Raw genomic sequence first — 26,097 nt, 5'->3', positions numbered from 1 at the left:
ATTAATTCTTTAGAAAAAGCCTGAAGAGTTCAAACACCAAACACCTGGAAAGCAGCCAAGAGAAGGGTTTTGTATGGTGCCCCACATGAACTTCTGTAAAGAAACTTGCTTCCTACTGCAGTATGAACAGCTACAGCTGAATTTATGGCATATAAAAAGAGTATTTTACTGTTCATCCTGGATATTTGTGTATTTTTCATTATACAAAGGAAATCAAAAGTGTCAGGGATGTAAAGAAAGCAGCTTCACCACCTCTGTGCAAACCAAGCTGAGGCTTTTTTATGATCTTCTTTAGTTTAAACACTTTTAAAAGCAACAAATTTAAAAAAGCAGACATAACTATCAATCTCATTAGGATATATCCAGAACATATTTGGAAAGACAAGATGCTGTATTTGCACTACCATGAGGAATATAAAACAATACTTAAAGATGTAGACACCTACAGGTACTCATCTAAATTAAGGTGTCTAAACCTGCAAATTCACTGTAGTCAATGGAGATCTTGCCTATTAGCCAATGAAACCGAAAACAATTTACCTGACTAGCTGCAAGATGTCCACTGAAGGGTAAGGTGAATTGTGTTTACAACACTGTGTATAGCGAGGCTTTAGCACGTGTACAGACATGCTATTGCCACATCACATAATTGTGATTTTTTTTTTTTTTTTTTTCCCAAAGGTTCAGTGAAATTTTGGGAAGAGAAGATGTGGTCCTAAATGTGGGCAATCACCACCATCACCATCTTGACGTGAAATATCCTCTTCCACAAACCTAAGTCACAGCAATAAGCAAAGTCAATTGTCAAGACACAGAGCCACAAGTACAGAGACACCTTGCACTGCAGAACAGTATGCATAGCTAAACCAAACATCCAATAACTTTGTATGCACATGTTCCAATTTAAATTCATCTCTTTGAACATCCCCCACCAACTCAGTGAATTAAAAAACAAAACAAAAACAACAACAAAAAACAAAAAAAACCACAAACAACAACAACAACAAAAAAACCCCCACAACTTTGATACAATCACATAAATTAGGGGCAGTGAAAATCTTACTAGACACATCCCAAGTTTAGGACCCCTGCATAGTTCACTTTTCTAGTGCTTTACTCAGTTTGAGAGGTTTGCAATGGCACAAGCCATAGAAACAAGCAAACGAGAAACACTGAAGACAAGCAGGTTGGAATAGTTATGGCACTACAAATAGTTTACATCATAGTCCCTAATTTCAAGGGGACGTAACAGAAGAGGAAAATAATTTCCTCATAATTTGCTTTCTCAGAGAATACAGTTTGGCTGATTTCTATGCCTTGGCCTGCCTTGGGAAATGGATGGGAATTTCCCTGGCTCACACCACTTTTGGACCTGCAACATACCCCATTACACCACAAGAAATATCCTAGGTGAGCAGACTTAGAGATCACCAAAATGTTTTACCTCAATTCCCCAGAGAACAAGCAGCAACAATAACTTCCCAAAATGACTGAAAAATATGCCTGTAAGTTCTCATTTTGAAAGTGTAGATGGTCGCATACTCAAGGTAAACCTCTACCAAAACTAAGCTCATTATACAGACAGGAAAGACCATGAGACTAGCCCAGGAAACCTCTTGTATGTCACTTGCAATAAACACTTCTACTCAGCTACCTGACAAAGTGGGCACTAACTCAGAAGCAAGTGAGGTGTGCTGTGCAAAAAGGTAGCCCATTTAGCCATGAAGGAATGAGGACATGTTGCAACCACTTCCCATGTTAACAATTCCACAGCAATGGCAGACCTTCATAACAAAGGTGCCTAATCAAAATGTGCAATGAAAACATTTTATTCTATGTGTCTATGAAAAACTCCAGTAATAGCAACTTTTCCTCACATTGTCCTCTTCTTGCTAAGAAAAACGTTCATTTCCATGGAGACAGAAAAGTTTGAGGAAAACCATCTTGGTAGTGCTTAGCAGAGCAGACAGGTGTTTTCCAGAAGCTTTACTAACAGATAAGTAATTTGAATCTGAGTGGGGACTCCTATATAAGATCTACAACACTGCAAGAAAACTGAGAACATATTTCCACTATCAAATTCATAGTACAAATAGAGTAAGTCAGCTAGCTCGCACTTCAGTTATATCAACATTAGTCCTGTAGAAAAAGCAAGACAGCAAAGAAACAAATATCCTCTAACAGCATATAATCTCAGAAAGAACTAAAGATTACAGAAGTCTTTTCAGTTAAGCCTTGTCAGTTCAAGTCTTGTTTTAAACTTCAATACAACCATTTCACAAAAAATCTCTTCCAGAAAATTAACAAAATAATTGTGACACATTAACTTCAAGGAAAAACTGGCTATCCTGTTTTTCCCTTTCTATAAATGCATCATATATTAGAAAGAAGCAGAAAATTTAGTTACTCAAGCATGACTCATTTTTATTAAAATTAAAGCCAATAGGGAAGATACACAGGCCTAACAGAACTTCACCTGCTGCAGATGCAAAACAATTTAAAATAACACGACTTCACAAATGGAGATGCAGTCACTTGATAGTCTGTCCTTTACATTAAAATGGGTTTGAAAATTTCCTGGATTCTATCAAATAAGCCACGTGCTTTTCCATAACGAATTATCAGATCCAACACCGCATAACTTCATGTCACAAAATCTCATGCAATAGCACCAAAGACCGCAGATTAATGCAGAAATTGAAAAAATATGGCAGAAAATAAGAGATTGCTCTCATTTAAGAAGAAATATCATGGCCTTAATATATCATTGTCAAGCTTAACAGCTCATGTTGGTGTTGACAAGGACTTCTTTTTTTACCACTGCTGTAGATACTTCTTAGCTCTGATTAACCCTTACTCTTTAGCTCTTCCAAAGTTCTTGCTTTTCTATCTGAAAATAAGACAGAGAAACTACTTGTTATAATTTGAAGACCCCATAACAGTCTATTTTTTCCTGACTAATTTATTACTGATACGCTGACTCATCCCAAGCTGGTTTATAAAGACAACCAAATATCTTCACAATCCTCCCCATGGTGTTTTGGAGAATGGAGTTGTGCAAAACAACTGAGCTGATCTTAGAGCTTTCTTCTGCCAGAAGATGCACAATGTCTTCCCACTACTTGATACACCCTATCCTTTACACTAGTTTGGCACCCATCAACTTCACATTAAAATAACTCTGCTAACTAACTCAGCAGAACAGATTTTCTTCTTTTGGCTATGTTAGTTTTCCACTGGGTTACCAAGTCAGACTGAATACCGAAGTCTTAGAAAATTCCAGGCAGAAGTGGCTGTGCCACTGAGCCACTCATTGGTAGAGTGGTAGAAGCAGGACATACCCTCTCCAGAAGAGACTTAGAGGGAAAAAAAAAAAACAAACAACAACAACACAAGCAAACAAAACACAAACAACAAAAAAAAACAAACCCACCAACCACTATTTTTTTTAACCTGCACTTTTACACTTGGCAAACGGTTCTGATGTATACAAAGACACTTTGCCCTAAATGTCATCTAACAACAGCCCACTTGTTTTCTGCAAAAACATCTTAGTTTGCTGATCTTTACTGCCTCATTTTCTACTTATCTGTCTTCTTTTTTTGGACAGCAAGCACTTCGAAGTAGCAGGTTATCTTTGGTCTGTGTAATTCTGTTATATCAAACAGAGTTTCTCATGCACAACTGTCTGCACTGAATAACACCCCGTATACATAATGATAATCTTTAGTACAGAGTGAAATTGGTGGTTTTGAAATTCTAGCGTCAAGAATTCTGTAATTTTCTATACATTAAAATAATCGATAGATGTGCATATATTAAAAATCTTCAAAGCTATGCTGTTATTTGTTTTTAAACTCTCATGACCTTTTAGAGCTTGACTCACTTTTTCACCCCTTCAGGACTGCGACATTGTTTTTCCCCAGTGAGAATCATGATGCATTCTGACAGATCCCATTCTCCAGAGAGAACACCGCAGAGCTCCAGCTACAAAAAACAGCTAGCACTCTATCTAATGCAGGGATGAAACAGGACCAGCCACAGCTCTATGAGCACAAGCGACAACTCCTTTCCCCTGACAGATTTAGCAGCATTGTTTGACCACATTCAGTACACTAGCAGCCCGCCAGTTTGCTATTTTGTTTTGCACATGTGAATAAAAAGCAAACAAAAAGAATGGTAGGCTTTACTGCACAAATAATTCAGTAACTCTGAAGTCAGGCATAACGAGTTAAACTTAGAGTCTATATTTTGTATGCATCACTTGGTAGATGTGAGGACAGTAGCTGTACATAGTAACTGAAGTATGTACAGTAAGTAAACAGAAGTGAGAGACTGCACTAGCAGCTCCTATCACACCTACTAGAATGAGAGTGCCAAAAAGTGTTATAAGAGACTAAGTACGCTGAAATAATTCTCTTAAAGAAGGAAGTTGTAGTTCAAAACAGTTAAGCATTTAATAATTGACTAAGAATGCAAAAGATATCTGCCTCATACTGAAGGAAATAATCGCAATATAAATGGAGATTGTTGTGAACTTACTATACACCTCAACATCTTGTAGAGATTTTTAAAGTCGAAGTGCTGTACAACTGCATATTGCAAAACTGCTCTAGGTGGCTTGTTAAACTACATGCTGCCAAAACAAAGGAAGTTGGGTGACACATACAACTAGGGAAATTAATGCACTGTTCTCCATTTCCACCGAAATAATAATGAGTTATCAGTTATTAAAAGCACTGAAACATTAGAAATCAGTTACTTAAAGGTGTCTATGTAAGCCTAAATGACAGGTATGAAACACCAACGAGAGGTGTATTCTGCCATTATCAGCTTGCTCAGGAGAAAAAAAAATATCAGGGCAGTTATGTAATCTCTCATAACATGAAGTATTCTTAATTTACATTTCATTCAAAATGTGGAAGCTGCACAGAAGAAAGACAATCAGGTTCTGAGCAATGGAAGAAGAGAAAGCTACATAAAAAAGCAAACTGCATGACACAGAGATCACTCCTGAATTATTTATACTGACACATCAAGTTCACTTTGGCAGATTCAAAAAAAATTAGTGCATAAAAAGTTTACACAGCCCATGATTTTCAAAAACATCGTAACATATGTTTAGACTGGAGGTATGTCTCAATTTATAAGGTAAAAAAATAGAAATAATTGTTTGTAATATCAAATTTAGGTAGTTACTAGTGCAGTGAAAAATGTACTGAATACTAAGGCACCCTCTAAGACATCCTCTGTGATCATTGTTGAAACTCGAATCAGTGAGGTGCAAAACATTTGCAATGGCATAGTGTTAGGAACACGTTTTTCCATAAAATTCTTGTAAATTTTAGATTAAAAAAAACCCACAATGTATAACAAATTTTAACAACTGAGAGTATTCCCTTGAAAAGTAGAAGTGACTAAACCCAGTGATTTCTGTAGAATGTACTTAGACATTTATTTAGTTTTATTCCCATAGCTTCCACAGGTGAGCCATACATAAAGGACTTTATTTTGAACGCAGAGAAGCCTCAGTGACTTATGTTCATGAAAACAGAAGGAAATTAAGCGCTATGAACTCATATTATTTCCACTCCTGCTGCTTAAGAAAGCTATGAATAGATGAAATTTGCTCAGTAATATGGAAAAAAGCACACCTCCTCTCTTCCATAGCAGCCAAAGAAAGTAAAAGAAGTGTTCTTTCTACCTTGATCAGGTAGAAATTAACTGCCATATAGAATAGAATAACTACAAAGCAGTGCAAAAGACAGCATATCTATGGTAGGATCCAAGAATCACTAGAACTTCACATAAGAAAAAAGTCTTATATCAGGATTACACTTAAGAGTCTAATGTTTCCATATGTAGCTCTGTGAATCTAGACTTGCACTTGTCCTGTAAGTAAACAGGAAAGTGACTATATAGATTGCTCTTTTGCAGATGTGCAAAAAATATTATAAATTAAAGGATTTTTTTAAAATATTCCTAAGTATGAATAAAAGTGGCAGGCAACATACATTCTAGTGTTGCAGCCATCTTGATGCAGTGACAGCAGATCAAAAATGGACCCCTTTCCAAATTACTGTCTTATAATATTATTTCTTACCAAGACACTAAGATTATATGTGTAGAAAAGCCATCTTCACATCCTCACCTGTGGAATTACGTTAATTATTCCCAGTGTGTGATCTTGTATGCCAAACCTGTAGACAGCATTGCTTTACTACTAAAACTTCTGAAAAACAGGTTTCAGAGTTGAAGTTAACAGCTTTTTATAGCTTTCTGAAGGACTATTTCAAAGGACAGCTACAATGCTGATTTGAAAATTAATTACATACAGCTTTTGATAAACAAACTATTCTTTAAATGCTTTATATTATAGCAGCACACAAACTCCTGTCCTGCATGAGTTTCCTCACAGACCAATTATGAAAATAATACTAAAGTTAAAACTACATACAGTGTCAAGACATGTTTATAAACTGTTGTTCTTTAAATAACTTGCCTGTTCATAGAGAATATAATGTAGCGATAGGACAAGGGGTAATGGGTTTAAACTGAAAGAGGGTCCATTTAGATTAGATATAAGAAGAAATTCTTAACCATGAGGGTGGTGAGGTACAGGAACAGATTGCACAAAGAAGTCATGGATGCCCCATCCCTGAAAGTGTTCAAAGTGAGGCTCGATGGGGCTCTGAGCAACCTGGTCTAGTGGAAGGTGCCCCTGCTCATGGCAGGGGGAGTGGAATTAGATAATCTTTAAGGTCACTTCCAAGCCAAACTGTTCTATGATTCCACGATTTTATCTTCCATCTAAATTTACAGTTAGGTACTCAACTCCCAAGAAGATGTGATGTTAATGCCAAGAACCTTAGCACTTATTCTTGGTATTTACAGTACAATCTTTGTGTATTACATAGTTAATTCTCCTCTCCCCCAATGAAAAACATAACATTTCTAAAATATTAGATACACAACTATAAATATGCACACTATGACGACTAAAACCAAGCTGAGATTGGTCTAACAAAATTTGTCTCATTACCAGCTCATCATAAAACAGAAATATAAATTATTATAGAACATACAGTTAAACTCTAGAAGATCTTTCTCTAAAACTTTCAAAGTTTAGTTGTTGGACACAACCAGAGGCACAAAATGCTGGAAGCTGGGGAACACTCCACAGCAACATGACGTGTTTGCCCTGTTGTTCTGCTCTCTCCTCATCAATTATTATCTACTGCCAAAGACAGACACAAGGCTGGAGTGACCCAATACAGCTGTTTTATACTCAAAGCCAATAAAAAGTTGAAGGATAAGCCTCTCCCAGATTCACAGCACTATTTATGTTGGTGTGAAATCAAAATACTTTACAGAACATTGACTATGAATTTGAATGGTGAATATGATTTTATTGTAATAGTTTAGAAAAATTATCTTTGATTCCTCCAATCCATTTTCTGCCTTTTGCCATGAATTCTAGGAATAGTAAAATTCAGGACAGTCACAGTTTTTAGTTGCTTTAACAAAAGATATCCTATGACCACTTCACATCATGAATCTACCATTTGGTTAGCATGAGCCAAGTCTCCTTTCAAAACTACAAAAGAATTCTGATCAGGTATTCCTCTTAATATTATTGAACAGAGAAGCAAGTTCTTAATAAAACCACTGACATTAGAAGAAAACTTGTGAAAGGGAGAAATACCATTTCTATTTCCCAATTACCATTCCAATTTTTCTCTGCATCACTTTAATTTATTCAAGAACCCAATAACGTGAACATTGCCCAGTCAAATGGCTGTTACTTATTATCTCCAAGGTGTCACGGTGTAGCCAGTGTCCCCAGAAATACCCTGCTATATAGAGCGCCACCATAAGCAGAAATAGCCCAGCAACATTAGCAGATGTCTTCTTCGGCAAACCAGGTGAACCTACATGAATGGTAGAGTGGCAAGATGTGGCAAGTGCAAAGTAATAACAGCCTCAAATCCAAACATTAATAAAGGTACACAACTGGAAACTACAAGCAATTTACACACAGCACGAACTGCAGCAGGAAACCTTTTAACTGTGGCATATGTGTGATGTGATAACTACCCCCCTCAAAATGTTACAACCAGAAGATGTCTAAACAGTGCACAGACTGATGACACTTGGGAACTCCAGCCTTTCCTACCAGTGACAGGACAGATCTCATCCATCCATAGCTGTGACTGTTCAGGCCTTTTGCTCTCTCTCCTGAAAAGGTCATTTTTCAGAGAAGGGACACAAAGCAATGTATTTATAAATTTCACAAAAAGATTTAAACATAATTCTTCAAATGCAGAAGTCACCTAATTCCTTGGTGAATTTCAACTTAGAAAAATCTATCCCACTGAAGTAACTTTTTTTCTTTTTAAAAAGTAATTTTCAGGCAACAGCTGTTCTTGATAGTCCCGTATTTTTATGAAGTAACTATTTTTAAAAATATATTTTTTATTTACAGTCTGTGTACACTTCAAGCAGGGAGCCAATCTATTATGCAGCTATTAAAAAAAAGGAAAATTCCTGTATTGTTCACCATACACCTTTACATGAAGAAATTAATAAAATTATTCTCTTTTATAACTATTATATATTTTTCCACAAATCGAGGTCAATGTTTTGTTTAAATACCTCTATGTGCAAGTATTATCTACTAATCATTCTGTAGTTTTAAATCAACAGCTGTAGTTAATTTATATTGAATAAAATCTATGCAAATGCTGTATTAGAGATGAACCTCTTTTATTTCAATTAAATAAGTGTAGAGGGCAGCCATTTCAAATACAGGTAAGGAATGCCCTAGGTCATCTTTACCATTTTGCCATCCTTTTGGTCTTAGACTCACAAGGTTACTCAAAGTATCACTGGCAAACAGCATGAAACTCTGTTAACTACCCATCTCCCCAACTGAAAGGGAAATAGAAATCTTCGTTCTTCTCATTTTATATCTCAGACAATTAAGTGTATTTAATTTCTATAAAATAAATTTAAAAAATAACAGTAGCTTTCTGAAATGCTCCATAACTAAATAAATGGTCAGATGGTCAAAACCATAGCAATATGCAGCCCTTGGACTAAGATGAGCCTAGAAAAGTCTAGATAGTGAAGAATAAAACCAGTAAATTAAGAAACAAAATATCCCCTTTTACAAAAACTTCCATAAAGGCTCTATCACTCAGACTAATGTATTAGTGAACCATGTTGATACCAAGGATATTGCTCTTCAGGCAGAACTTGGGAAAAGAGACTTCCTCATAATATTTAGTTACCCAAACCTATTCAGGCCACCCTTGAGATGCAGCTTGCTACACTCTGATGAATATAACAGAAGCATAAGAAAATGAGTCTTACAGAGCTTTCAGGTATGTGCTAATAGTAAAGTTCAGTCACATAACTAAGAAAATACAAGTGTAAGTCAGTCTTGTTGTTCTTTGAGGTTAGGGTTTTTTAACTGGGTTTTGTGTTGTCTTTTTTTAAATTCCATTCTCTCTCACTCATGCATCTTTATCAACATTCCTCCTCTTCACCAGATGCAAGAATTTGGTGAATACACTCTCCATTAATCATGCTCTAAAGTTTTGATAACTCCTGCCTTTTTCATGACACATTCTACTCATATTTTCCACCACTACAACCAATGGTTGACAAATGAAAAAAAACAAAACCAACCCACATTTCTGCAGTATACACAAATATACTAATACTACAGATTTTTAAACCAGAATAAAGAAAAATCCATTTTATTGTGAAAGTGAAAGTTACAAGTGCTCCAGCTAAAACAACTTGTCAAATATCACTCTGCACTTGTATAGCAGTGCTATGGCACCCTGTGCCAGAACTCGTCAGAGGAGTGCTGCTCAGTGTGCAAATTCACCTGCATTATGGTATAAACATCTGCCTATCTGCATGCAATTAAAAACATTTCCAAGGAAAAGCAAACTTCTTATTTTATCTGATCTTTTTTGTAGTTATCAAAGCCTAAACTCACATGTTCATGTCTAAGTTGTAGGAAGTTAGCCAGTCTTAAGGTAGATGAGTTGCATCACTTATTACTTTAAAAAAAAAGTCTCAACTGGTAAAAAAGATAAAAGCATATCTGATTTTTCAGTATATCTCCCCAAACTAGCCAGCCACCATTTCAACATTGTCAAGCCATCCTGTAACTTTCTTGAACATAATTCTTTCCTGCAGTATTCGAGTTTATATGGATACAAATAGTTGGAAAACAGCAGGTTTTCACTAAAACCATTTCATTTCTTCACACTTTAAAAACTCTGCCTGTCATCGAGCATGTCTTCTATGTTATTAGGGGAAAACTACTGAGATTGCCAGGTAATTGGTAAAGTATGCACGGAGATCATGAGATTGGGCAAATAGGTGATGCATTTCTTTCTGGGAAAGCTATCATTGACACAACTTCCTTATTTACTGTAATTATGATGAGGCATGTGTTTCTTTACACAGCATCTACACTGGATAGGCTCTAACAACAACAACAGATAATCCTGAAACTAAGCATTGCATTAATCTTCAAGGATGGTGGAGAGAAAGAAAAAAGCCTGAAGAACACTCATGACAAACACTAAAACATTCATAACAACAAGGCAGAAACTAGAGATTTTGGTACTTCAACAGTTCCTAAGATTCAAATGATGAGGGGGAGGGGAAGAAGCAGAATACTGTAATATTGTGGAAATATAGCATTCCTTAAACAAGTAAGAAGCTATTTATACCAATCCAAATTGCAGAATGATCTCCTTTTGTCAAATAGAAATAGAAACCACAAGATATTAGAAACAGTCATTTTATTCTCTCTTCCCTTCAGAAGAAAAGTGCTGACATTTTTTGACCAATTTGAACCACCGCAGCAAAAACATAAAGAACCCACCAAAAAAACAAATTTAGAGATGCTATACACAAAAACTTTGAAAGACAGATATGAATACATATCTTGAAAGACATGGTAGTGTCCAGCTCCTACAGCTATCTTAATGCTAGATAAGCAAGTCATAAGGTTCTAAAGTTGCCTTTTGCTAAGATTTTCCCTTCATTAAAAACGTTTTTCCCACTTTCAATAAATGAAAAGTGAAAATATTGTAAGCACACAGCATTTTAGTAATTCTGAGAAGTCTTAAGATTTTGTAAAAGCAGTAATACCTTAGGCAGCAAAGCCAAAAGTACACAAGTGTTATTAATCTAACCAGGCCAGTGCTCTATACAATCCCAAAACAATGGCCAACTAAAGCACAAGTGCAGACAGAAAATCTAACTGTATGCCCTAATTTTGGAGTGCATGTATACTCAGCACCTCGAACTCTCTTAAAATCTACCAAATGGTTACATCTTGCCCATAAAATTATCAGGCCATCATCACTGATCACTTCCCCTTTGGTTCCCCTACATAAAAAACCCCAATACAAAAGAATAAGGCAGTAGAAAATTTCTCAGCAAGACAACAAAGATCTCTCTGCAGTTGTTTTTTGAGTTGCCCCTTTATATCTCAGAACTTAAAAAAAGTTACTAATTACCTTCTTGCTCCTATTATGGCTTCTGTTACAGATTAATAAAAAAGGAAGCAAAAAAACCAGCTATTGATGTGTGTGATCTGCTTCATCACAAGCATCCTGCTATAGTTACCCACCACAATGATGACAAACTGCAAAGTGAGGATGAAAGGTGCCCACACATCTCGTTTATTCAGGTATTTTTAAAATACTCTTTCTACAGTGCAGTGGAGCCCCACTTCTCCATATTTTCAAGCCTGACTACATACTGCAAAAGTACACAAGAACTTAAAGGCTTTCCATAACAGTCTTGCCATTTAGTGTGGAAGACCTGCCTTTCAGCCACCAAGAAAGTATACACCAGTTACCATCTCTGCACTGGTTCCCTACTGCCTTGCTGCAGGCACTCCAAAAGGTTTGTTTTCCCTCTTCCACTACGTGAGCTCTCAGTATGAGACAGGTGCACAGTGTTTCATCCTGCTTCTTCTATACCGATGAAGGAAGCTGGAAACCTTGTGGTCATCAAATCTCAAGCTGAATTTGGAAACAAAATTCCTCTAGCCTTCTTCGACTATCCCACAAATAACCCTTAAAAATGCTCAACATTTTTGTGGGCTGTAAACTGCAAGCAGCATCCTGAGATGTTTGCCCTGTATGCAATGCATTACAATTTGCCATGTAGGCACTTGGAATCAAACACAACATGGTTTAAAGTGACGCAAGACAGTAAGAAAAGTAGCATAGTTCAGATCTCATGAAGTTAAATGGCACTTCTGTATCTTATTTTTACCTATGCGATTGAAGGAAATGATGGACAACAAAGGTGAAAAAGATATTTCTTCAAGTAACACTAGCCAATTCCATGAAAATGACTTTCAGGGAGAAAAAAAGCTAGTTTTCTCAACTAGTTTATTCCTATCTGTCTTGTGCTGTAACTAGAAGACTCAACATTTACAAAATAGAGAGAACTGGCTGTACAAGAAAAGCTGCTAAATCAAAGTAGTATCTCTTAATGCATGTTTATGAATAATAAATGAAATTACCAAAATTGGAGATGGGTGCATTTCAGTTAATTAAATAGCAGAGTATTAGAAAGTGAAGACCGTTATCCTCAAAAAGGCAGAAACGAAGACAGACATAAACAGTACTAAACCATCAGCAACTGGTACCCCTAGATCCCTCCAAAGTTTCAGTAAGTGAACAAGCTCTGAAAAGTTCCTAATAGTCATTGCAGGCTCAGAGTTACAGGAAGTTAAGAAAATGGACATCCCTTAAAAGGCCATTTAAAGGAGCTTGACTACAGACAGGGCACTGTGAGACACAGTTCTCAACTAGGCAAGTTCTGAACTACTTAGGCCTCCTTCACAACCCAAAGGCAACAGCTGAAACTCCAAAGGAAGAGGTGTCCATCACAAAACAGGATAAGGCAATTCAGTTACAGAAGTGAGCAAAGAACTCAGCAGCAAATGAAGCATGGATTACGAAAGCCTTTTACAGTGCCCACAGCTTTGGGAGGTGTACAAACTCCTGTAACTCAGCTTGGAATACCTGTAAAACAGTCAGAAACAAAGATGAATTATGCTAAAAGCATATAACGCTTCCATTGCGGTTACATACACAACCATGACTGGACTCAATGCAAGAACTCCTACCAAATGCACTAACCTGGTTAATAACTTCTTAAGGCCAGAAAGGACAACTGGAGTTATGAGCTTGATTTCAGTAGTCTAATTAAACCAATCTGCCCCATCCCATTGCTAATTCCTTCCAGATGACTGCAATGGGAGTTGCACTGGTGGCAAGCCTGTCCTCCTTTTCCTTTTCTGTTCTATTCTGAGTAGATCATACAACACAAAGCCAAAATCTGAGTCCCAATTATTAACTGCAATTTTATAACCAACAGAAGACATGACATATACCTTGAGTACACAAAATCAGTAAGTCTAACCTGTATCTGCATAGTTTTTCCTTACTATACCAACATTATGCCCAAAAATATTTGTGCTGGGGACAACTTTCCAGATTTGATCATCCTTTCAGCAAAACGATTTTCATAAGAAAATTATTGTCACAAAACTTACCAGAATCCTCTTAAAAAGACAAGGTATGGCCAGAGCTGAGTGGCGTAGAAAATTAAAAAAAACAAAAAACAAAAAACAAACAAACACAGACAACCCACCCACAAAACCTAGAAACAGCAAACCAAAGACTTTACATTATCATCTTTAACAAGGCTAATCTTGTACATCTAGAGTTCACACACACAATGCATAATAATGTATATGAAAGGCATTTTATAATGTTTTTAAACAGGCAGACAACCAAGAAGCTCCAAAGAATAAAAGCCTACTATACCAGCCATGGTAAAAATACAGTAGAGAACAACACAGTGTGTTCTGGGAAAACATGGGCGACCCTCAAACTACAGTAGCACAGAAAGGAGCAAATGAAAAGCATGCAGAGGAAGGTACATCAGCTCTACAAGCAACAAAGCACTCCCTGAGCCTTACTGCACAAAAAAACAGGAAGAAGTAAGACCCAAAGCAGCACAACCAAGACTAGCACCCTCCCAGCATCTAGTATAAATTCTGAAATACTTCATAACAGCAGTGGACTCTTGCATGGAAAAAGCACAGTTAGTATATAGTCTACAGGTATGGACTAGTGAAGGTCTGACTTGTGTGCCAAGCCATGCTCATCAAACCATCACTAACAGGAATCTGTTTAAAACAAGGCAATGCCAATATAATTTCACGTTTGTAATAAACAGGCCACTGTAAGTAGAAGCATATGGCTGAGGCATTGTTTACAGTAATTCTCTACTTTGCCCAAATCAGATATTTCACATTAATCAACACCAAGTTCAGTTGTCTGGGGAAACAAAAAACATTACCGTATTCTAAGTTACTGACAACGTGAGCCCTGTGGAAAACTATGCAATCCACTCAACACAGTGAACGAAAACAGTGTATTATTAGTAGAGAATTAGAGTAACAATTTAAAATATTTAAACTAATTGCTTATATAACTATTGTTACAGCTGGAAAAACAAACATTCATTGTGTTCACTGTGAAAATCAAGTTATCATCTAGCTTAGTTAATGTCTTTCTAAGCCTTTTTAACTTCTTACTTTTGTTTTCTCTTTAAAATAAAGACCTACCATAGATGGCTACAGGATTACTGATTAGTCAGCTGTAGTTTCTCTGACAAAAAAAACAAACCCCTCACTTTTTTGAGAAGAGGTTCATAACTAATTTTAGAGCAGCTTCTTATTCAACTGCAACCAGCACAACAACTCTTTTTTTAAACAGGGGCTACATACAGCCACCGTGCAAAACTTTTTTTTTTTTTTCCCACTAAAAAAAATGTATTTTGCGTCTTACCTGACATCCTCTTTTACAATACAATAAATGTGAAGTAGTTACACTGCTACTACTATAGGACAAAGGAATCAGTAGGTGGCCAAAAACATTTCACCACAAAAAATCAATATCATAATGATAGTTGCCTATCAAATTCTGAGTAAAAGCTTTCAAACAGACCACATCTAAAAACTGCCACTGCAACACGTAAATTCTGTGTATTGTTCTTTCACATGAAAACACTTTGATATGCCACATAGTATAAAAAAGTTACTAAACCAAATCATTAAAATCCCATTTTGTAAATTTCATTAACAGATAACAATGCTTGCAGTAATAGTTGTGTCATGTGTTTGACTTCTTAAGGCCTTTGTCCCACATTTTGTTGATGAAAATTTCACTTGTTTGAACTGTAAAGACAGTGTCAAGCTATCGTCCACTTGGAGATAGGGTGGGAGGAGACTTAAGAGCCTATTTCTTTAAACTGAAAAAAACTCAACGTTTTTCCTAGGAATTTAATGATATACACCTGTAACTATGATAGGTATATACAGAGATCTCATTGATTCTGGTACTTCTCTGCCTACTTCCTCAAAAAATGAATCTATTCACTATAGCAGCAGAACAGTTATACTGCAAGTCCCAACTTTACTCCCTCCCCCAGACCAAGATCTTCTGCCCTGGGGAAGATCATTGCTCTTAATGTGCTGGTTTCCTGCATTTCATTTGGCTATTTGGGAGAGACTAACCCTTACCCTCAGCAAGGAGACGTCTGGGTGGGGAACGAGTTCTGATTTGTCTGAGACAAAATTAGTTAGTGTATAACAGATGTTATTGTTGTTTCCTTCCTCTTATCCTCCTCCCCTCCCCTCCCCCCCCCCCCCCATAAATCTGAGAGCAGTGGAGGATGTTTGGAGCAATTTAACAAGTGAACGGGTGATGGGCACCTTCTGGTGTTACAGCAAAAGGCTCAAAGCACAGGCGGGGATACACAGCAAGGGCCAGTGGCAGGACCAGCCGCCACTGCCGAGGGTTTCCACGGGGACGCACGGCCCCGGCCCGCCGAGCGAATCGAGGCCGCAGGGAGCGGCGCGGCCAGCCCGGCCGCGGGACAGACACTATAAACAGCCTCGTCTACGAGCAGAGACCCACTCCCAAAACAAGCCCAGGAGCGGCCGAGGAGCTTCTGCCCACACTCGAGCCACCCCTCGCCCGCGGCCCGGGGAGGCCGGCCCTGCAGCCCCGGCACGGCCCCGAGGTGCCTGTGCCGCTCCGGCGGGGGCTGAGGAGAGGCTTCCACCTACGGGCAGCTTCGCTCACTACAAGGCGCCGGGCAGCCCACCGGTGGCGGGCACCAGCACCCACTCCCTCTCCGCCTCCCCCTCACCGCGCCCCCGCGGCCGCCCCGCAGCACCAGGCCGCTCGCTGCCGGCAGCTCCTCCTCCCTCCGCCGCGGGCGCGCAGCGAAGGGCAGGAGGCGACCCCCCCGCGCCGGCCCCCGCCCCGTACCTCGGCTGAGATCGAGGGGGACGTTCTCCTCGCCGCTGTCGTTCCGACCTGTGGGGACGGGGGAAGAGAAGCGCGTTAGGCTGGCAGGGAGGAAGGAGATGGGGGAGGAGAAAAGAAGGAAGGGAACAGGAGGGACGGCTGGACACCCGCGTGGAGAGAGAGCTGGCGGAGGGGGCGGCTGGCGCCGCGGCCTGCGCGGAGCCCCTTACCTCGGATACGGAGGTGCCTCAGCGAGCGAGCGCGGAGACTCACCGCCATGTTTACGGCCCCACAGTCACAACACCGGAAACCTCGCCCGCTCTCGCGAGGAGAAGCCCGCGGAGCCGCCGCGCCCCCCCGCTTCTCCCCGCCCTGTCGCCGCGCCGCCCGCGGGAGGAGCGCGGGGCGGCTGAGGTGAGGCGGAGCGGCCGGAGCTTGAGCGGCCGTTGCTCGTTCACGGCCTTTTTTTCTCCCCTGTGGGAGCGGTGCCCAGTGGGCAGGGTTCAAGTGCTAGAGGGCGGGAGCTGCTGCTCCCCAGCTTCCCCGCGGCGGCGGTGGAGGGCGCACATCTGGGTCACGCTTTCAGTGTGTTTTCGACACTCGAGCGCCCACCCCGCCGCCCCCAGCTGCTGGAAGCGCGGCTGAGGGAGGGAGAGAGGGAGATATACGGGTCTCCTCAGAGCCGCGGGGGCCTGAGGGCCGCGTTGCCACCGGGGTTCGCTGCGGAGCTTCTCCTCAGGCAGCGCAGCCCGGGAGGCCGGAGCGGAGGGCGGCGGGAACGCGGGGGCGTCTGAGCGGCTTCCCTTCCGCGCCAGAAAACGTGGCTGTCTCCTGTGCCCCGCAAAACTGCTCTGTGCCACATCTGAAGGTTTTGGTCTGTCACGTAAAATTCTTTTTTTTTTTTTTTTTTTTTTTTCTTTAGATGATGTTTTCCCACTTAGTTTTCTGGTTTTTTAAGCTGCACTTGCCTTGTGATGAGGTGGTAATTCACGTGTATACGGCGTGACCATTGGCTTTGTGCAGCGGATGTTTCCTGCACTTTGCTTTTTAGTATGTGAAGTAATTAAAAACAGGAAAAAACATCTTTTTCGTTGCTTTCTTGATCTAGTGGCAGTAGGCATCTCTGAAGTCTCGAGTCTTGATCTATTTCTTACCTTCATATTTGCTAGACTCACCGTCTCACCTTGCAAGTGTATATGTAAAAAAAAAAAAAAAGGAAGTCTCAGTATGAGAAACAGTATACTTATATTTATCTGCTCTTCTTCATTTCTGGCGAAAGTTTAGATAGGTAGGTAACACCTCACATTATGTCCTGGTACTTCAGACAGCCATAACCAAGGCAGGTACTTGCACCCGGACTTCCCAGATTCTCAGGAACAACACCAGCAAATAATAATCAAATTGAATTGTAGAAGTAGCCAGCCACATTAAAATTGCTTCAGAAGCTCAGGTAATTGTTTCTCTGTTTTGTGATAAATCATTTTCCACTCTTGAATTTTGCCTTCTCTCTCTTGAGGTCTTCCAATTCAGATTCTGCATTACTTGTAAAAATCTGGATTTATTAAGTGTTCATGAACATTAAGTTTTTTTTCTCAAAAATTAGAAATTATTTTTTATCACTTCTAAAACATTAATACTGAATTGGGAGATTAAAAATAATTATTTGTAAAGCCAGAGTAGAAACACTTTCTGGCTTGTGAGTTCATGATACAAGTAAAATAAGATTGTTTTGATAGGATTATGTCAAGTATATTTAATTTAAAATACCATTTTCAACAACTTTCCTATTTTCATTTTTGGTTCTTAAATATGAAGCTAATTTTCTTGAAGAACCCTAGGTTCTCAAAAAGTGTAAACAGTAAAATCTCATCCATCTATAACACAGGACCAAAGCCTCTCAAGCTTCCTTAAACAGTTTCACCAATATGTTTCAGAACTGCCATTTACAATTTCATGTCCAGGGAACCTTCTACTTCCTGAAAATGCCAAATTAACTTCTGCTTGTGGTAGTAATGTTGCATCCTGTTTACTACAAATTCTGCTGGGACTAATTAATTTCACACAATCTTTGAAGTACAACTAACTGTTGGCCCACTATTAAACTTCTGGATTTGATTTGAACTTATCATCTGTATGTGAAATGCTTTGGACTCTAATGCTAAATGCTAGTTTATTAATGTTAATGCATTTATTTCTTCACTTATAGATACTCAGAACATTGTCTTCCAAAAAGGAGGAGTAGGAATGGAGTAATGTTTGAACTCCTGTGTACTCTTTTGCAGCTTTCTTCCTGCAGACATCCTTTAAAAATGAAAATATTTCACTTAACTTTATGGGTTCCGGTTTTCTCTTTCCTTTTTTATTTTTTTACCCTCTACTTATATGTGAATTACGCAGACGAAGTTGAGGTTCTCTTTGATAATGATACACAAAATAATGCCACGATGTTGGTTGTAGGTGTTAACCCACAAAGCTATGTTGAAGGTAGTATGAGGTATAATTAATATTTGCCACAACTTGGAATAAAGTAGAAAACAGGACATTATATTTTTAAGTTTTTGCTAGGATGAAGTGGAAAATAGTGAGTATGCACTCACCTTAACTACCGCGTAGATACATGGGAGCTCCTCCCCCTCCCCCAAAAAAAAAAGGCATGCTGCAAAGTGAGTCTGTCCCCTAAAATGTCACGGTCATCACTGGTATGAGGAGCCCTCAACCTGTGAGAGCAGAGGATATCTTGGGATCTATTTTTGAAGCTTTTCCTATGTTTTCCCAGTAATGTGGGGAAAAAAAATCACAGAAATTTAATTACAAAATAATGAAATTTCCTTACCTACCACATTTTCTACATGCTTTTGTCAGCTACTCTTACTCCTGAGTATGCAGGAAGGGAGAAACGTGGAGGTTAAAAAAAAAGGAAAAAAAAAAAAAAGCTATTTTCTCCATCTGTAGAGGGGAAATTAATGCCAAAGATAAAAAGAACTACTTCACTGGTTTGATGTCTTGTCTGTGTCACAAATTATGGGTGATCCAACCTAAAGCAGCCTCTTTGATTGGTTAGTTTCGTCTTCCAGTGTCTAAATGACTATAAATGAAATTAAAGATGTCTTAATGGCCACATGGGCAATCAAACTAGTTCAAATTTACTTCTTAGCTTATAATTTTATGTGACTATAGCTCCTCTGTACAGATAAGTAAATCTCCTCAAGCTGGAGACACAGCGTGAAAACAGAGTTTCCTCTGAGCTGCTTATGTGCTTCCTTTACCACCTGTGAAGGACATCATATGAGAACATGACAAACCTCCAGTGTCATCAGAAGGTTTGCAGGGGCAGGTTAATCTTGAAACTGTGATAAAATATTTCTTTGTTTTCAGTTGTGAATGGGGGCTTCTAAAGCTAGAGCTAGTTCTTCACATGTACATCCAGAGGACTAATGAAGAAACTGGTGTGTTCCATCCTTTTCCAATCAAAAGATTGCACCTTTTGTCCCCTCACACATGGGATTTCACCAGTGACAGCCTTTTTATATGCCGAATAGGGTTTTGTAATATGCTGTAGAGGGTACTGTGATGTGAATTACAAATCTTCAAGATTTAAAGTTTAGTATGAAGATCAAAGAGATTTTCACTTGTTTGGGGTCAAATGAAGAAATAGGTGTATGAGGGACAATACTTCCTTAACTGGCTTAAATTGTTTAAATACCATGGAAATAAACAAGAATGTGCAATTTATACCAGTTACAGCCTGCCCTTTATGTTCACATAGAAGGAGAAAAACCATAAACTTGGAACAAGCTACACAGATACGAAGTTAACCTATTTAATTCAACTGAGCTACAGTGATTTGTAGTTGTTGAGCATTTTATCATATCTGAATTATCCAAACATACTTGTAACACTCTTCCTTAATTTGCAAAATCATAAAATAGGCTTTAAATAGATGATAAATTCTGAATGATTGTGGGACAAACAGGAAGAGGAGAAAATTTACTGAATGAGATAAAAAGGTTAAAAAATTGATCACTGCTTCTTTTGCTATCTGTATATTATTAGAAAAAATTTTTGCAATCACTATTTGTTTAATGCTTTTCTTCAGATGAAGCCCATCAAATTGCTTAGGAAGGGAAAAGACAGTGCTATTTCCTGCAGCCAAGAAACAATGGTAATAGAGATCCAAAAAAGGAAGGCATAAAGAACCCATCACTGATTGAATGAAGTATCTCAGAGGCTGACCAGTGGCCAAAGAGGAAAGATATAGAGGTCTGCACCAGAGATGACCAGATACTGGTTTGTCTGATTGATATTGCAAGAATCACTTGACCTGATTGTTCTTATGTAAAAAAGTCACAGACTGTAAACATGTCTCGCTCAGAAACAGCTCAGAGTCAGGTCACGAGCACCTGCTGGTGGGTTTTTGTTTTAGAGGTTCTGCAGTTTGAGACAATTGCATCCAGCTCATCAGCCCATTTTTACCAGATGGACCACTACCTAATATCAAATTACATTATTGGCAGCTCTGTACCACTGGCGGTCACTCTGAAGTAACATACAGGTGCTGCAACAGACCTGCACAATGCCAGGCCCGTGGGCAGTTGCACACTGATGTTCTCAGACCTCTGATTGTCACCAGTGGGTGTGCAGCAGCAAGACCCTGCACCCCGCGTCTCCATCCAGCGACACAGAGCGATCTGCAGGAGAACAACCTGCAGCTCAAGGCTTGTGTGCGTGTCGTGCAACAGAAGGTGTGATGGTGTGCTGGGGAGAGGGTTTTGTTGCAACATTAAAAAGGCTGAGTCTTCAGAGGATGCAGGAAAGGAAATCGGGGAAAAAGGTGACCCTACTAGCTGCAGCATCATTTACATAAATCAAAGTCCTTTAGTGAGCTATTCTGGAGATCTGCGTTCTGTACCTCTATAATACAGCAACAAGCAGAAATAGGAAAGCTCCTTCCTTCTGCATTTGTCATCAGTTGCCTCCTGGCGACAGTGTCTTTTTGCCCTATCCCTTCCAGAGGTTCTAAGAAAATGTGAATGTGGCCAAAGCTTGGTTGAAAACCTAGCAGAATTTGGGATATATCAGGAATAACAGACATCTTCAAACACAAGCTCAATGTGAAAGCATGAGTATTGCATTTTGTATACATCTGGTCCATTGGGTTCAACACCTGGTTCATGGCGTTGCTTGGGGAGGGCCCTGGTGACATGGACATCCTGTAAACATGTGCTGGGCCATCTTTGGACAGCCTTGCAGTAGTCCTGAGACAAAACTGTCCAGTTCAGCCAGTGTGACAGCCAAGACCATCAGGGGCTGGTGCCCATGAAAGTTCATTCCCTGGCACTGTTTTAAGTCACTGGTATGGATGCAGCTGGAGTATCTGATTATAGGCAAGGGATGCGTTGCCAAACTGCTCAGACTGGGACAGTGCAGAGAACAAGTGAAGCAAAGAGGACCACAGTGTGTAACCACTGAATATTTGGTGTTGAACTTTTGAGCCATGTGTTAGTTTTTTGATTCGTCCCTTTTGATCTTGTGTTCACAAGACCGTTTGGAGGAAAAGCAAGGGGCAGTTTGCAGTTCACTCACCAGGGAGGCTCTTTCCATTGGATTTGCTTTCTGGGGTGTGATTACTCTCCTGGCTGATGTGGGGGTGATTTGAGAGGTGACCTTATTAATGTTTATAAATATATAAAGGGTGAGTGCCATGAGGATGGAGCCAGGCTCTTCTCATTGGCAAACAATGATAGGACAAGGGGCAATGGGATCAAGCTGGAACACAAGAGGTTCCACTTAAATTTGAGAAAAAACTTCTTCTCAGTAAGGGTGACAGAGCACTGGAACAGGCTGCCCAGGGGGGTTGTGGAGTCTCCTTCTCTGGAGACATTCAAGACCCACCTGGACATGTTCCTGTGCAACCTCACTTAGGCGTTCCTGCTCCAGCAGGGGGATTGGACTAGATGATCTTTTGAGGTCCCTTCCAATCCAGAACATACTGTGATACTGTGATACTGTGATGTGGCATGTTCCAAATATATTCCTAATATATTCCTATGCTAGCCTTTTCAAATACAATCCAACAGGTGCATTTGTACATGTATTATGGCAAAGGAGTTCTATAGTTAGTCCTTTAAGTTTGCAATAATACAGTTTGCAAAAGCAATATGATTTGGCTAAAGAAAAGACAATTCTTAACCAAATTTTTAGTTCAGTAAATATATTTTCCTGTAATTGCTGTCATTTTGGAAAACAACATAATCTATGTTAATTCCTTGATAGAGTATTCTTAAATCCAGCTAGAAATAAAAATTAACAAAAACCTGAATTGATTGTAACTGGGTAAAATGTTAGTATTTCTTCAGTATCCAGTAATGGAAGAAATGAAAAAGTGAACATACAGCACATAGCAGAAAATTATGCAAGAGCAGCAATAAGTAGCATACTAAAGCAACAACAACCAGCTGCAAAATAACAGAATGTCAAGTGATGAAACAGATCTTCATGATTAACTGTGCTAACTAGATTGATAATTAGTGCAACCTCACATTTAGGCATCCATTAATGTAAGTTTTTTCACAGCATTCTGCACTGCATAATCCTATTGAAGCTGTGAAAAGCAACAGGTGCTGAGTTTGGGTATGGTTGGCATATTAATTAGACCCGAGGAAAAAAACTTTAAAAAACAGCTGTTGAGTGTTTCAGTCCAAATAAACTCTAGTAACAGTGCTGAAGATGTATGTAAGGAAAATGTGTCATAAAATAATTCAAAATCTGTATGGCAGCGGAAACTATTTTTTGTAAGACTTCATGGTCTTTTTTTTTTTTTTTGTAACTGAAGAAACCCATTAGCGTGGGTTAATTTTCTTTGGGCACTGCGTGACAAAAGGCTAGCTAACATTTTAATAGCAATGCTGTTATACATCATGGTATCCATACTGAACTGGATATCTGAGATGCTCAGCAGTAAGTAGGTGTCATTAGAACAGACTTACACAGCCTGTAGCAAGTAGATTCCTGTGAATACAGGAGCAGAAAAAAGTATGTGATAGGAATTTTTTTTTAATTTAAACTGGCAGTAGTAAGTTATACTTGCATGAAAAAAACTCTCCCAAATACTGAGGGCAGAAGGAAGGTGTGTTTGGCCTGATTTTAAATGGTATGGAATAAAGAGTATAGAGTGCAAAATACAAGAATAGTGTTAGTGGTTGATGAGTCATAAAATCTCTGCTGGTGTCACCCACAGAGTTAGGAATTTTGCACAAAAAATGAGCATTTAAATAGAGCAGCTTTTAAAAATCGGATAAAAATAAAAGTTCCAGCAGCAGGAATGCAGAAGTAGGGCCACAGTTTCAAAGGATTAAAAAAGAGAGGTACAAGGAAGCAGAAAAGCAAATGGTCAGAGGATCAAGGAAATGAACGCCATGGTGAGAGGATCGAGGAAAACAGGAATAATTATAGTAAACAGGAAGTAATTGACAGAACAAGTAGAAGAGTACAGAGAATGTCTCAGGTGGTGAAAGGAAGAAATTACAACAAAAATACAAGGATGTCTATAGGTCACTACAGAAGATGAAACTTGGCTTACCTGTGTGAGCTGGGAGGTATGTAATGGCATCGTCCAGGGCTGGAGAACATGAAAGAAGCTGAGATGCAGGAGAAGGGAAGGGATCTTGGCAGAGTGTCCCTTCTGCCAGCAAGAAATGGGGACAGGAGCCCCGGATTCTGTGTCTGTGTTTCGTGTACATTTTCCACCTGACCTGTACCCGCACGCAAGTGAAGGAGTAGGCAGCTTTTCCTGCTAAGAACCTGAAAATCAGGAATTCTGCCAAAAAGAGAATTACAAGGCAGAAAAAAAAAAAAAAAGCTGGTGCTGATTTTTCTTTTCTTTGTCTGTCTCACGATGCTTGAGCTGTAGGATTTGGAAATATTACTGAAGTAATGTAAATCGTATAATGTTTCTTAAAACCCTTGGTATCCATGTAATTCACATTTTGTCCAAGTTTGTGTTGACATTTTGCATACTTCCTTTCTGCCTAACAGTGAACATTTTGTTTAAACAGCATTTATCTGTCTGTGTGTTAAGAAAGAAAATAAACGTACAGTTTCCCATATTCTTTTCAACAAGGCCTGTAATATAAAAAGCCTCAAGCAAGCAACTCTATACATTTAATAGCAGCTTAATCCTCTCTCTCAAAGTGCTTTAGAAGGAAGCAAACAGAGATAATTTAACAAATTCTACATATGTTCAGGAGCCAGCTAGCTAGAATGAAACACAGAGAAGAATTGCTTTGTGAGATCATTGTGATTTTGCTCCAAACAGGCAACGAGGGAGACCTGTGGCTACCAGGCTGCTGCTCTGCACAAGGCCAGGAGGTGCTGCGGTGGCATTCTGCAGTGCCATGGCTGACCAGAGCACCACGGAGACGGCTTCCAACTGGCTCGGATGCTAGAAACTGCTTAGGACGACCCTTCAGCTGAACTACTGCTACTACTACTGCTACTGCTACTGAACTACTAAGGATAGCCAGGCTCAATGGTTAAGGTGAAGGGCTTAGAGGACCATGCTGCTCTCCTGGGCAAACGGCTTCTGATAAATAATTATCTCAGAACAGGTTTGGATGTCTCAGCCTGGTGTATCCCCAGACGATAGACAAGGAAGGGCTCAATTCTGGCAAAAGACACCTGATTCAAAGCCGTGCCAGTAAGCTTTCTGTTGAAATGGGACTTGGGAGTCAGTAAATGGTATAAGTGGAGGTATAATAATAACATAGACCATTCAGTTCTAGAATTTGTTCCCTGTTTCCATTAAGTTTCAGAACATAATCTAAACTATTATTTAAGTCAAATTTTAATCAGTATCCCCTACATGCCCCCTTTTTATTACTGTAAACATGGTATGTTTAAAATATACATTTTGGATGCTAATGTTTTTTAAACCCAAGGTGTTTTTTTCACTTGATTTTTAATCCCAAGTAGAGGCAAGGAAGAGGAAGAGAGAATAGTGAGACACCTAATCTAGGAAAGTACTAAAAATATAATTAATTTGGCTTTAGCAGTTTGGCTTTATACCCAGGATTAATGGATGTGTTCACAAATTGTCTTTGGTTCATGCCCTCATTTCATACGTTAGAAATAGGGATGAAATATTTTCCTGTCTCACAAGGTAAATCCATTACTGCTCATGGGGTCCAAGATACCATTGTGATGAATGCAACGAGAAAGTAATAACTCTGGGTACAGCATAGGCTTGGGAAGATTTGCACTAAATAAAGGAGTGGCCAGAAACTTAATGAGCATGGCTGAACAACTGCCTGTTCTGTTAACTCTCATCCAGCCCATGCACTAAATGAGGCAGGGATCCTGTGGAAAAAAATACTGAGCCGTCGTGTAATTATAGATTGCGCACACAATTAAAGACACATCCATTCAAGGAGCTGAGGCTGTGCAAATACAAAATAATTTCTTGCACCTCCTAGCATTTCAGTAGGTCACTCTGCAGTGAAGCTACATGCAAAATGCTTTCTGTGTAGGATGGTCTGGGGTAGCTATGCATAAGTCATAAGGGTATCCTTTTATGGGTCCATTAGTTTTCTCAGAAGTTGTCTTATGTGACATAAAATGCACACACATACACACATATGCGTACATGCACATACACATGATTACACCTTTATCTGCCATGAAGTAATGTGGTGGTAAGGGCTGATCTAATTCATAGAGTGAA

The 26,097-nt window shown here is 39.2% G+C and overlaps 1 protein-coding gene across 1 annotated transcript in view; it reads right to left on the bottom strand.

Moving 5' to 3' along the window:
• Positions 1-16,703, bottom strand: part of RICTOR (RPTOR independent companion of MTOR complex 2) — an 86,627-nt gene extending 69,924 nt beyond the window's left edge. The window contains exons 1-2 of the mRNA XM_080362156.1: positions 16,610-16,703; positions 16,401-16,448 (exon numbers count right to left, since the gene is read on the bottom strand). Coding sequence (XP_080218282.1) covers positions 16,401-16,448; positions 16,610-16,658 — 97 coding nt within the window. The 5' untranslated portion in view covers positions 16,659-16,703. The remainder of the gene's footprint in view (positions 1-16,400; positions 16,449-16,609) is intronic.
• Positions 16,704-26,097: the final 9,394 nt, after the last annotated feature.

Source organism: Nesoenas mayeri, assembly GCF_963082525.1.
Source record: "Nesoenas mayeri genome assembly, chromosome: Z".
NCBI classification, from domain to species: domain Eukaryota; kingdom Metazoa; phylum Chordata; class Aves; order Columbiformes; family Columbidae; genus Nesoenas; species Nesoenas mayeri.
This window is presented reverse-complemented; position numbering and strand designations above follow the sequence as displayed.